General features: G+C 47.9%; 1 protein-coding gene across 1 annotated transcript in view; it reads right to left on the reverse strand.

Annotated features, from left to right (window-relative positions):
• ADAMTSL3 (ADAMTS like 3) overlaps positions 1 to 14167 on the reverse strand; it is a 347575-nt gene that overhangs the window by 67793 nt on the left and 265615 nt on the right. The window contains exon 20 of the mRNA XM_042940846.1: positions 4008 to 4161. Coding sequence (XP_042796780.1) covers positions 4008 to 4161 — 154 coding nt within the window. The remainder of the gene's footprint in view (positions 1 to 4007; positions 4162 to 14167) is intronic.

Below are 14167 nucleotides of genomic sequence, written 5' to 3' on the forward strand. Positions count from 1 at the left end.
ACTTGCCTGACGTCACAGGGCGAGGCAACGGCTGGGATTGTAACTCGGGGGGTTGTATTACCTTCCAGAGAAGGTTCCACTGAGAAAGATCGTGGGGGAAGGCAGGGTTTGCGTTGGTCTTTCAGGAATAAGAAGAATGTCAGTTGCTAGATATGGCGGGAGAAAGAATTCGAGAAACGATCAAAGCCTGGGGTGGGGGAGGCAGGGAATGTAGGGGGGACCCAGGCAGGGGTATAACCGGACCGTGTGGTGCTCAAGACATCTCTCCCACCCGCCCTCCACCCAGCTGCCCATGAACACGGTCAAAATGAAGATCAACAAAACTCATTCGTCCAAAGAGGATGGGTTGGGGATGCCTGGGGGGCTCAGGTGGTTGAGCATTGGACTCTTGATCATGACTCTGGTCGCGATCACGCTTTGTGGCCTCAATCCCACATCAGGCTCTGCTCTGACAGCACAGATCCTGCTTGGGTTTCTCTCTCCCTTTCTCTCTGCCCCTCCCCAGCTGACGCTGTCTGTCTGTCTCTCTCTCTGTCTCAAAAATAATAGTTAATGGGGTGCCTGGGTGGTTCAGTCGGTCGAGTGACCGACTTCAGCTCAGGTCATGATCTCACAGTTTGTGAGTTCGAGCCCCGAGGCGGGTTCTGTGCTGACAGCTCGGAGCCTGGAGTCTGCTAAGGATTCTGTGTCTCCCTCTCTCTCTGCCCCTCCCCTGCTCACGCTCTGTGTCTCTCTGTCTCTCAATAATAAATAAACGTTAGGGGTGCCTGGGTGGCTCGGTCGGTTAAGTGTCCGACTTCGGCTCAGGTCATGATCTCGCGGTCTGTGAGTTCGAGCCCCGCGTCGGGCTCTGTGCTGACAGCTCAGAGCCTGGAGCCTGTTTCGGATTCTCTGTCTCCCTCTCTCTCTGCCCCTCCCCTGTTCACGCTCTGTCTCTCTCTGTCTCAAAAATAAATAAATGTTAAAAAAAAAATTTAAACGTTAAAAATTAAAAAAAAAAATAGTTAAAAAAATAAACAAAGAGGATGGGTTTTACTTAAATGGGAGGCACCAGTTAGGATGCTTAGCGAGAGGTGGGGGCTTGAAAGGGAATAAAGATCACAGCACAGGTGGACTCTGTCTTTCTCGTCTTCAGGCCCCTTCCAATCATGCAGGGGTCGGGCCCACAAAGAAGACCACACCTTTCCAATCTTGGGGGGCAGATGGGGCAGAAATGAGGTGAAGGGGGGCGGAAAGTCAGAGGACATTATGGCAGATAGGCCTTGCTATTCCCAGTGGAATAAAAGACGAGTCCATCAACAGAGAAGTGGGAAATTAGGAGTTGCAGTAGTTAACAGAGAAATGGGAAATGCAGTAGTTAACAATAGCTTTCATGGTGAATGTCTAAGGACTTCTTAGGAAACATGGGGGAAAAGAAAAACACTCGATGCCCAGGTAAATCAGCATGAGCACGAAGAATGTGATGCTATTTCCTTCAGCAAATCCTAGTAGCTCAGACCGGGGAACCCAAAGCCAAACAAATATCACCTGAAAAGTAAAGCCGGGGTTGAAGTGAGTAGGTGATCGAGGCGGGGGGTGCAGAGCGAGCAAGAATACTGCAGTGAGGCTTTAACCACTGCACGTGACACCCTGGAAGCTACGTCAAGGGCAGAGTTGGCGCTGAGCGCAGGGTGGCGGGCGGGGGGGAAGCAGGGAAGGCGCCAGACCGCAGGGGTCCGGAGGACCCGTGAACCCCGGAGCGCACCTCCTGGCTCCGGGAAGAAGAGGATGCCCCATCACGGTGCAAAGGGAGAAGCCAGATTTCAGCAAGCAAAGGCCACTGAGCACAGGTGATGGCGGGAGCCAGGCCACGGAGCAAGCGGAGGCCCCGCTGGGGTGAGGCTGGGAGCGGGCGTTCCCCTCCCTTCTCTGCTTTCCATGCCCCACGCGTTTGGCAGGCCAGGGAATGGGCTGGGGAAAGAGAAATAGGGCATTGACCGTCCTTTTGCTTGCTTTTTTCGCAAGCAATTTTACCCTGCTCTGCGCTGCACGCCGTGATAGTTTCTAAGTTCACCTGCACCACGTGGCACGCCACATGCTGCGATGATCTTCGAGGAAGCGCCTGGACGCCTTGAAGTTCACTCTCCTCGAAGGCAGCTTGCGGTCTAAGCACACCGCCATATGCAACTGTCCACAATTACTAAAAACCAAGTCGATAAGCACTTTTTTTTTTTTTTTTTTTTTTTTTTTTATTTATTTTGGGGACAGAGAGAGACAGAGCATGAATGGGGGAGGGGCAGAGAGAGAGGGAGACACAGAATCGGAAACAGGCTCCAGGCTCCGAGCCATCAGCCCAGAGCCTGACGCGGGGCTCGAACTCACGGACCGCGAGATCGTGACCTGGCTGAAGTCGGACGCTTAACCGACTGCGCCACCCAGGCGCCCCTAAGTCGATAAGCACTTTGAAGGACGACCCTGTGCCCTAGGCCACAGGCATTCTTAAATTCCAGGACACGATGGAACTTGGAGTCTCAAGAGTTTGAAAATCTGTTCTCAAAGAATTCCCAAGGAAAAAAGTTAACGTTATCAATCAGCATAAAGAGGCAGCTAAGAGTGTGGACTCAGGAATCACACAGACCTGTGGTCAAACAGGCCAAGGCGTCCAACTGGCAGCTACGGGTCTTTGGTCAAGCCTCATACGTTCTCTAAGTCTTGGGTTCCTCATCTCTAAATGGGAATAATATGGGTCTCATAAATAGCTGGGGGCTGAATGGCTTAGTGCATGTGAGGAGTTCCAACCAATAAATGCTCAGTTAACAGCCAAAAAAAGCCTCCACTTCTTTTTTTTAAGTTGTAACTGTTTTTTTTAAACTTTGTTTTATGAGTTTCTCCCAGAAAGTTGTGGGTAAATTTGGATTTTATATCTAAGGTTTTTTTTCCCCTTAAGCAGCATGAACATAATAGTTAATTTCTGATTTTTTTTTTCTTACCATAAGCTCAGGAGGGTACCTGAGGTAATTAATATTACTTTACAGGTGAGTCATTGATCACAGTGAAAAACAAAGCAAGAAACAGACCCAGAAGCTGCACAGTCCTGGTATGGGTTTCCCCCTAGCTCCGAACTCCACCTCTCCTGGGGTGGTTATTTTCATTTGCTGTAGGGCCAGCCCCCAACTCACTTGTTACCACCCATCGTCCTACCTGGAACCCACAGATGCATGTGTAAACATTCTCTCATCTACACTGAAAATACAGAGGAGTGTGACATATGCATATTAGCTTTTGGATGTAATGAAGCTACCCTATTAAGTCTTGAGGCTGAGCTTATCATTTAGAATTGAAGCAGTGTTTCATGTTTTCCTTGCTGGTTTCAGATTACAGTAAAACCTTGGTTTGCGAGCACAATTCATTCCAGAAACATGCCTGTCGTCAAAAGCACTTGTATAATCAAAGCGAAACTCAAGAGCCATTGGCTCAGGTATCAATCACGTGACATTCGGCATCACGTCCTACTCGTACTGCCAGACATCGCTCGTTTATCAAGTTAACGTTTACTAGAAATGTTTGCTCGTCTTGCGGAACCCTCGGAGAACAAGTTACTCACCGCGGTCCAAGGTTTTACTGTACACACAAGAAGGGATGTTCCACTCTCACTAGAATGGATCCGAACGCATCCTCGGCGAAGGAAACCGGAGACTAGTTTGGCTTCACTTCTACAAGGAATACTCATGAATTAATCATAAGTGGAAGAAACCGTGGTCAAGCGAAGGAAGAAGGAAGTATAAACCCAAGCGAGGCCACAGAACAGAGGCCATCTGTCAAGGTGGGTGGACATACTAAGGCCGGCTTGCCTTACAACTGTATCTCCTACTCAACATTGCACCGGCTGCTGCTTACAGCAATTCTGAGTTCTGCTTGGTCTGCTTTACCCACAGATCAGCAATGTGCTGCTTTACGGGAAAGGAAGCCATCGGGACGAGAGGAACAGCACGGGCACACCCAGCGGAGCGTGGCCTCTCCATACTTACTACTGCAGGCGGGCATCTGGCAAGATCTTACGAGAGGGGGCCCTGGGAGATCTCTGCACATCACCTCGCTGAGGGGGACGCGCCGGCCCTTGGCGGTCAGCCTCTGACACCCCTGCTTTCTTCGCTGGGTTCCAACGCCACAGCTGACGGAACACTGCAAGGAGAAGTGTGCACCGGTCACATGGGCGTCAGCCGACGGCGTCGCCAACAGCCGCATCTCCACCGGGACAACAAGAGGGGCTGTACGTGCGGCTGCCGGTTCCTGGGCGCGAACGCCTATTTTTTATTTCTCTGTTATTTAACTCAGGTATACGTGGCACACCATGTTACGTGAGCCTCAGGGGTACAACACAGCGATTGGACGAGTCGATCCGGTACTCAGTGCTCACCACGGCAAGTGCTGTCCCCTGCCGTCACCACACAAGGTTCTCATGGTGTCACTGACTGCATTCCCTACGCCACACTTTTCACCCCCTCTATTTTTTTTTTTTGACTTATCTTTTATAATATGGGAAGTTTCCTCCTCTTCTTCCTTCCTTCCTCCTGAGACGGCAATTAATTTCCAGTAATCTCCCGTCATGAGGATTTTTTGGCATTGTGATTGATATCTGACTTATTTTTTAGCTATTTATTTATAAAGTAAGATGATTGTGCTTTAAAAAAAAAAGATACATACCCACAACCAAGACTTCAAGAAATAAACACAAAAGGAAAGGTTTGTTTTTTTTTTTTTAAACTGCTCAAACCGCTTCACATAAAGTAACATTAATATTTGGTCATCCACGTGTGTATAACATTGATATTTGATAATCACTGTGTGTACATGCAATTTTAATTGAAAAATGTAATGCAGTTTCATTAGGTGTATTAGAAAAAAAGGGAACTAAAGTAGAATTAAAAGAGATGTTGAGGGACGCCTGGGTGGCTCAGTCAGGTAAGCATCTGACTCTTGATTTCAGCTCAGGTCATGATTTCATGGTTCGTGGGATCGAGCCCCCAGTCGGGTTCTGTGCTGACAGTGTGGAGCCTGTTTGGGATTCTCTCTCTTCCACTTTCTCTGCCCCTCCCCCTCTTGCACACTCTCTCAAAATAAGTAAACCTAAAAACATTTTTTTTATAAAATTAATTTCTTAAAAAAAAAAAAAGGTGAATGTCTGACGTTTTTTTTTTTTTCACCCTGGCAATGAATTCCCAAAAAGACCCCTCTAATGTTCAGAAAGAAAATTAAAAAAACAAAAATTGTAGAAACCAACAAGATATTTAGATGATTGTTTTTAATGACACGTTTGGACTTAGGCGAGTATCTACTGGCTAGGAAAGATGAGGAAATAAACCCGTTCATTCCTGCCACCTCTTCCTTCCAAACCTCCAGGCAGCATTCATGATGCTGTCCAGGTAACGTCAGGGTTTCTGATACGTACATTCTGTTCTGAGATGTCATTGCTGACTGTTCTTTTTTTTTTTTTTTTTTTTTGATGTTTATTTTTGAGAGAGAGCACGTGTGATACAGGGAGGGGCAGAGAGGGAGAGAGAACCCCAAGCAGGCTCCCCACTGTCAGTGCGGAGCCTGACGTGGGACTCAAACCCACGAACCATGAGATCATGACCTGAGCCAAAATCACGAGTCTGACGCTTCACCAACTGAGCCACCCAGGCGCCCCATTCTCTTTCATTTTCTGTTCCATTTGTCCTGTTCTTTTCAGAACTTCCAATGGATTTGGGTGTGATCTCCTCTCTGTCTCCCACATCCATCACTGCCTCTGAAAACCAACTTCACATCTGTACTCTTTCTCCTATCCCTGTACGCGAGTCCTTCCAGCCTGCACACGGTATCTCGGATTTCACTTTAATTTTGTTGTTGCTTGTAATGTAACCTTGTATTTCTGCTCTTCTTAATTTTTCTTTTCTGTTGTTTTTCCCCCCATGAATGTTCCAGTTATCTTTCCTTCTCCTTTTGTTGACCTACCATCTCCTTTTGAGCTCAAACCTAACTTTAAAGCCACCTTCCGCCCCGGACGCCATGACTGTAATTTTCTTGGGAACACAGACTCTACTTGTTGGAACATCCCAAAGATGTTACCACCATTCACGTGACCGCTGCTTTCTGTTCCCTTCCCGGAGACCTGATTTCCTCCTTCGCCTTCAATTCCTCGCCCCCCCATCCCCCGATGGGGATGCCTAGGTTTTAGGCTGGAGTCAGGAGTGCAGCTGTTTGGGAACAACACGGGCAGGGGGTGAGCAGTTTCCCTCACTTGTGTATGACGCTCTGGCACCACGATTTCATTTCTGCTGCCCGCGTGCCTGTTCAGCTCTTGGCGTTCGAGTGGCTGGCGGGACTCCGAGAACCACCTCTTCGACGACCGGCTCCCTGTGTGATAACACGGCCACCACACGCCACCTCATCTCTGGCCGCCCTCCTGGGTTGGGAGGCCTGCAATGCCGCGTGTCCTTCGGCGCCACCTGGCCCACGGTTCCGCAGGGACACAAGGGCAGCTCCGGGTCTAGCCCTCGTCTGTTCTCTGTAGTCAAAGGACTGTTGAATGGGCCTTGGAGGGCTGTCCCGCGTCCTCCCGGGGGGGATCTACGCTGCACTCGGCGCCTGAGGGATTTCTGCCAGGCTCCCTTCTCGTTTGGGGCCAGATTTTACGGTCTTTGGCAGGTGCGTTCCATGATTTACAGTTTGGGATTGTGGCCACTTCATTGTTTACTGAGGACGGAGTGTTCCCTCTCTTCCATTCTCTTTGTGGGTTTTATGTTGAGTTTCAAAGGAGGGGAATGCAATTTTTTTTAAAATCCTTGATGGGGCGCCTGGGTGGCTTGGTCGGTTAAGCGTCCGACTTCGGCTCAGGTCATGATCTCACGGTCCGTGAGTTCGAGCCCCGTGTCGGTCTCTGTGCTGACCGCTCAGAGCCTGGAGCCTGTTTCGGATTCTGTGTCTCCCTCTCTCTCTGCCCCTCCCCTGTTCATGCTCTGTCTCTCTCTGTCTCAAAAATAAATAAACGTTAAAAAAAAATTAAAATCCTTGAGTGTCCTCTTTAACAGAAAGCCCTGAACTATTAATATTTTCAGTACAAAGAAAAGCTTTTCGTATGCTTTTGAATAAATAACTTAACACTGCCATTTGCCACGTTATGATTTGTTTTTGTTTTTTTTTTAACCAAGTCACATCATCATCTAGAAGTCTCCCTTATAAGAACAAATTAACGTCAACTTTTAAATTTTGGTTCATGTAACAGTAACATCACTGCCAGTCTCCACTCATAAGCCGTTTCTAATGATAAATACAGGATTATTTCCCCCTCCCCATCATGAATGGGAGCATCCTTTGCAAATCCCTCTTCGGGATGGAGGTCTGATGTGACCTCGTGTCTGCTAAGTTCAACGTTAGGGTGCCATTAGAGAATGTTCCCAACTCAGAGAGAGGGAAAGTGACAGCATCAGTGCAATAAATTACAGTTCACAGAGCAGCAACCATATGCCAAAGCGTCTCCTATTTATGCCACAGAAATCTGGTAGATTCCTTTGGAAGAGCTCATGGGAACAACACACCCTGACTTCTTACAACTTTGTAAGTACAACTTTGACCTTTACACTTGGAGGTCACCTTGGGAGGATAGAGAATCCTCGCCTCACGTTTCCCTTCTCTTCGTTTATTAAACATGTTGTTCCGATGTTTTCCCCTGTGAAGTGGCATTGGTGAGAAGTCTGATGGTAACCCGACTTTCCTTCCCTAGTACGTGACTTGGCCTTTTCGCCTGGATATACAAATACCATTTTTCTTCATCTTTAAACTCCGGCACTTTTAGCAGAAGATGTCTTGACGTTGGCTGTACTAGGTCACTTCTCCCAGGGGCGTGGTGTGCCCTTTCAATACCGCGATTTGTGATTTACATGGTGATTTTCTTTATAGTTTTGTTCTGTTGTTTTGCTTTTATTTTCTTGGAACTCTAGCAATACTTACACGTTGGATTTTTTCCCCTCCCTTCTATCTCATATTTTTTGCTTGGATTCTTCCTATTTCTCTTTGATTATTTTCAATTCCCTCCTTTCTACCACTTCTCTTACTGCACTTCTTCCTAGTTTACTCTCCATTTCGGGAACCCTCCCTTAAGTTTTCTGGTTCTCTCCTGGACCACGTTAGCTCTTTTCCTTCACACCCCGGTTATTTATTCAGCTCATTTCCGGGCTTTTCTATTTCCGATCTGTTCCTGTGTATTTCTTAATTTCTCTTAGCTCGCTTCAAAATAGTAAGTTATATTTTCATCTGCATCAAGGCCGCATTTCCATGATGTTGCTATGTTACTGACACTTTTACAGCATCTTTGCATGGGGTGTGCTGACACCCCTATTTAAATGAGATCTGTTTTTTCCGTACTTTCAGGAGAGTGTAACAGGGTGGGAGTGCTTCAGGGTCCTTACTATTCCCTCTTCTGGTGTTAAGGAGAAGTAGTCAACAGTGTGGCCACAGTTCTGAGATTCATATCTTCTGGACTCTTCCACGCCCAGGGGCCCGGGCATCCATCACTTCCGCTTTGTGTCCTGTCTCAGCTTGGATTACAATCGCGGCAGGTTTGCTGGGTATTTCTTCGCACTCTTAAGGATGTGTGTTCCCCTCGTGCTCTCCAGCCCTCTTAAGGCCCGCGTAGGTGTGCGTGATGTCCCCTGCACTCAGCCACAGCCTGGCCCTGGAGTCCTCTCCCATCACTTACTGGTCTCAGCCCCCGAGGGGTCACGTATGGTTGACTTCCGTGCCTCTTATCATCTCCGTGTCGGTCTAGCTGTTAAACTTACAGCTCCTGTACAGTCTCCGCTACTGGGTATGGTTTGGCCTCACCCACGTAGAGCACTTGTGTTAACGGGACTATCTGTGTTTTTTTTTTCTTTCCTTTAGCAGTTCTCATTGCTCTGTTTTCTGTGTTGTTTTTTAAACTGAAGTATAGTTTTTTTTTTAATGTTTTTTTAATTTAGTTTTGAGACAGAGAGAGACAGAGCACGAGCAGGGGAGGGGCAGAGAGAGAGAGAGAGAGAGAGAGACACAGAATCGGAAGCAGGCTCCAGGCTCTGAGCGGTCAGCACAGAGCCCGACACGGGGCTCGAACTCACAGACTGTGAGATCATGACCTGAGCCGAGGTCAGACGCTCAACCGACTGAGCCCCCAGGAGCCCCTAAATTGAAGTATAGTTGACACACGGTATTATATTCATTTCAGGTGTCCAGCTTAGCGATTTGACAACTCTCCACGCATTAAGAAATGCTCACCACGGTACGTGGAGTCACCTCTGTCACCAGACGAAGTTATCACGACACTGCTGATGCCATTCCCTGTGTTGTGCTTCTCGCCACTGTGACCTCTTTTCTTTGTGCCTGGAGGTTTGTACCTCTTCATTCCCCTCGCCACGAGGGATCTGGGGATATGAAACAGCTGTGCTGCCATTGTGGTTTTTCTTCACTATTTTCTAACTATTTTCAGAGGAACTGCCATGGACAGTATATGCTGACGTGTCACAGTATTCATTTGTCCATGGCTTCAACTACCCCTTAAATGTGGATGCTTCCCCCAATTATAACCATCCTGCAGATCTCTCTTGAGCTGCAAATCTTTACTGATGCCTTGACAGACCCTCAAACTACACACGTTTCGAAATAAACTCATTTTGTCTCCCTTTCGGGTCATCTTCCAAATGTGTTTTTTCTTCCCCAATTAACTTTAAACTTAATGCCATCTCTTATCCCTTGACCACACCCCTCTTTTCCGCTCAAATCTTACCAGTTCAGTCACCAAATCTGCCCACTCTATCTGCTAAAGAAATATCTCCCAACACTATCTACTGTTGTTCTCTGCCTGACTGCTTCCTTATTCTCATTGGTTTTATTCCAACCCATCTAACAAGGTCTCCTAGGCTCTGGTTCCTTCTCCCCCAACGAGCTGTTCACACTGCTGCCGGACCCACATGCCTGAAAGCCTTGCGTTTCACTCCCCTATTCAGAACCCTTCTCTGTGCCCTCAATGACCGCAGGGACAAGCACACACACCGAGGTCCTCCCCGGTCTGGTGGCAACCTCTCCTCTCCACCTGTCTCACCTTCTTCCATTTCTTTGCTGCAACCTAATCTCAAGCCACGTAAGACCGCCAAGCTCATAACCTGTGCCTTTGTGTGCACTCTTGTCACTGCCTGGACCCCCTTTGTCTCATTTCCACCCGGCCTGCACTCAGCCTCTAAGACCCAGTTTTACACCCGCATCTTCTGCAACACTTTCCTGGGACCCACACAGACCCAGATGTTTCCCCTCGATTCTTCACACAGTTCTGTAGATGGGAGCCCTTTACTGGCTTGTCAGTCACAATTTTTTGGATCTGCCTCATTCAACTGTGAGCTCATGAAGACCACGTTCTTGGCTGTCCCAGGTCCCCAGTGCCCAGGGTAATCGATACAGCAGTGTGTGGTCAATGTCTGCTGGTGAACTGATCAGGCATGTTCAATTTAGAAGAAGCTTTTATAAATCTCTTTTAGTCAACAAGTGTTTTCCAAGCACCAAGTGGAATACATATATGCAGAGATGGCCCTTCCCCTCTGGCATCTACAACCTAGTCCAGAAAATAAGGAATATTCAGGAGTGTGTGTGTGTGTGTGTGTGTGTATTATTTAACATAAATAGAACAGAGAGAAGTATATGGACTTGAATGCACTGGGTATATTTCAAGTGGGTCAAAATGTAAGAACAAACTACCATATTAAGTCTAAAAAGACATTACTATTCAAGTAGAAGAGTGGTGATGTACAAAATTATTAATATTAAGAAACACATAATGAATACTACATAATAAAAAGAGGAAAAGGAAGATTTTAGAATAAACCTTGTAAGCTGGAATATTCTTCTATTCATAGAAGGAACACCTAATGTATTTAGATTAATCACCTTGGATCAAGATCAAACTAATCCTGAAGGATATGACTGATAGAATGGATTTCCATCTAGAGAGAAGATATTAACTAGCTTTACCAAACACCAATTATGAAGATAAAAATAAAGAGCACCTTAGAGAAGCCCAAAAGGTTCTTAAGCTTTTTGAAAGAGTCCAGATGTTGGAACTTCTTTTATTTCTTTTTTAATTTTTTTAATGTTTATTTATTTTTGAAAGAGAGAGAGAGAGACCAAGAGAGCGTGCAAGCAGGGGAGGGGCAGAGACAGAGGGAGACACAGAATCCGAAGCAGGCTCCAGGCTCCGAGCTGTCAGCACAGAGCCCGACTCGGGGCTCGAACCCACGAACAGTGACATCACGACCTGAGCTGAAGTCAGATGCTTAACTGAGCCACCCAGATGCCCCCAGACATTGGAACTTCTTGAGATCACTACCATCCTAAGTAACTATCAACAAGCTGAAAGTGTCTCATTAATGAGAAGTGTGTGTGTGTGTGTGTGTGTGTGTGTGTAACCCTCTCATACAGTTGTGTGCTGCTAAATGCTTCACAAGTTCTTGGGGAGACAGCACTATAACATGTGCCGACTTCTGTGCGTGAATGCTTCCAACATGGCTGATTTCAAGCTATCAGCCGAGCACGAGTTAAGAGATGACAGCTGGTTCTCACAGCTGGAATGGATGGGTCCCAACACACCACTGCTCTCATGAGTCACAGTTAATGAGTCTATTAAAAATGAGAATGCCGTATTTATAAATCCATGTGTCCAGGACATATCTTGAGCTGTTCTTTGTGAACGTTCTCATTAAAGAGATCTCCTTTATACTTGGCATATGGCTGTATTTCAAGAATTAAAGAGCTAGCAGACGTTGGTGGCTGAACACAGGAGCTGAAGAAGTCAGAGACGATCAGAAGTGTTGGAAAGATGGTGATATACTAACAAGAGACAGAAGCAAGGTGGGGAGGCGGTTGGGAATTAAGTGGTTGTCTCTTTGCTTTCCCAGGATGAAGGCACATCCTATTTGGACACCTGCAGACACCATACTGAATAGAGGGTTAGAGACTGTTCCTGGAGATAGGGAATTATTTATAGAAGTCAGAGACGAGGTCAGGACACAGAATCAGCTCTGGAGGAAAAATGCAGTGATATGCATCAAATATCTGATCAAATGTTGAGCTTTTTGGAGACTTGGAGGAAGACAAACCAGTAGACAAGATGTAGTTAGGTAAACAGGAAAAATGAAAAAAAAAAAAAGCACCAAGAAACATCATGAAGGAGAATGATGAAGGTAGACAAAATGGTCAAACGCTCCATCAAGATATAGAGGGTACACAATGAGGAACGGTTTCTGGATTTCAGTCAAGGAACGGATTTCAGCACGGGGTCCGCGGATCACAGAAATCCGCCGTTTGGGAAGACTGCCCCACGCAGGAGTCAATGCTCCCTTCTTACAACTCGGAATGCAGTGTGAGAGTCGAAGGCTTCTTTCTGCCTAACGCATAGTTCAGATCTAAAAACCAACCAGCCAACGAATGAACAAAGCCCCAGCGGCCATGAATAGAGCTAGTGTCAGGAGAGAGGGCTGTTCCGGCTGCAGGCCGAGAGGTCTGGCTCAGTGAGAGATGGAAATCCTGGCATGGCTCCTGAGCCTTTCTGTGTCCAGGGTTAGTGGCCAGCTTCAATGCAGAAAGGCCTTATCCAGAACCACAAGATGGATGGCTGCCCCCGAGTGAGCCAGCCTGTGGCACAAGGACTGGTCTGGCAGAAACTTTTGGGGAGGGTGGCGATTTTGGCATCACTCTCTGCCAAAACAAAGCAAGTCTGAGATGAGAGGGAATGTCTACTAACGGGAGACAAGCTGAACCCCGCAGGAAACCCAACACGTGTGCCTGACTGGGCCCGAGTCTGGATGCTGGCTTTTGGTTTCAGAGCCCGAGGCCGGCTCTGCCTTCCCGGGCATGTGAGCACACTCACCCTCGCTCTCTCAGGGAAGTCTAGAGATGCAGCTTTGGCTGGGAGCGGGACGAGGTCTTGCCTGTGCCTGCACTGATCTCTTGCGGTGCCCATCAGCTTGCCCTTGCCCTGCCCACGGGTTGCCTAGGAAACTGACGGGCCTCAGGTCCCAGCCAGCTCGCGTGGGTAGCCTTCTCTCCTGTCTCCCTTTCCTCCCAGCAACAAGCCTCCCGATGAAAGATTTGCTCATCTTCATTAGCAGGCTTGAGCTTTTCGAAAGGTCATCACTTCAACAGAACTCCGCGTTTCCCCCTGACTTTGCAAAGACTCTTGGGGAAGGGTATTTACCTGTTCAGAGCCTGCTGGGCCCCAGGACCTGTCACAGGTCTCATGGCCACTGGCCGCAAGGACACTCACTGTAGGCCAGAGGGGAAAACATATGCACGCTCAGGAAGTAGCTCCCCAGGGAAATGCCATAAAACCTTGGGTCATTGTGAGTTCAAGCTGGGAAGTGCTGTGCGATTTCAGGGGCGGAAGACTTCACAGAAGAGGGAAGCTCGGGCCTGGATCCACGATTTGAGAGCGAGGACAAGAGCAAGGACCCAACGGGCAAGCACGACTGGACATAATAACGGTGTTACTTCAGTGATGCAGAACCGGGAGCAGCAAATTCACTGCTCACATCAAGAATGGACAGGAGAGGGACACACCCCCAGTCTCCACTCTAAAAGGCCAATGAGAAGAGCTTGTTCTAGAACACAAGATGGAACTGAGAAGGGCTGTCTGTTCTTAGGGAAAAGGAGAAAAGGGAGAAGCAGAAAGGTGTATTTTAGAGCATGGGAGGGGTTCTAGGTCCTCCCTGGCTGCATCCAAAACAAGGTGCCTGTTTTCTCCATGACCTCTGCTCACTTCCTGCCCTTCCCTTCCTGCCTTTTCCCCTCAGGTTAGGACAGCACTTGCCCAGAGAGACCATTACCCAGAGCCATTCCCACCTTGGACACAAACTCAAGGGCTGTGCAACCCTGGTAAGGATGAGGGGCAGGTAGGGAAAGGCTTCTCAAGCTCTGATGTGCTTTACAACACCTGGAGAGCTTGTTGAGATGCAGATTCGGATCCTGAGGGCTGGCCTGGGGGCCGGGGGTGGGGTGGGGGCTCAAGATTCTTCATTTCTCAGGAGCTCCCAGCTTGTCAAGAGATGCCCGCGTGGTTGGATCTGGGCACCCTTAGTGTAGCCAGGAGATGAAGCATCACACAGTGCTGAGAGCTCTCTGCGCAAGTGCCCGG

Source organism: Panthera leo, chromosome B3 (assembly GCF_018350215.1).
Source record: "Panthera leo isolate Ple1 chromosome B3, P.leo_Ple1_pat1.1, whole genome shotgun sequence".
NCBI lineage: Eukaryota > Metazoa > Chordata > Mammalia > Carnivora > Felidae > Panthera > Panthera leo.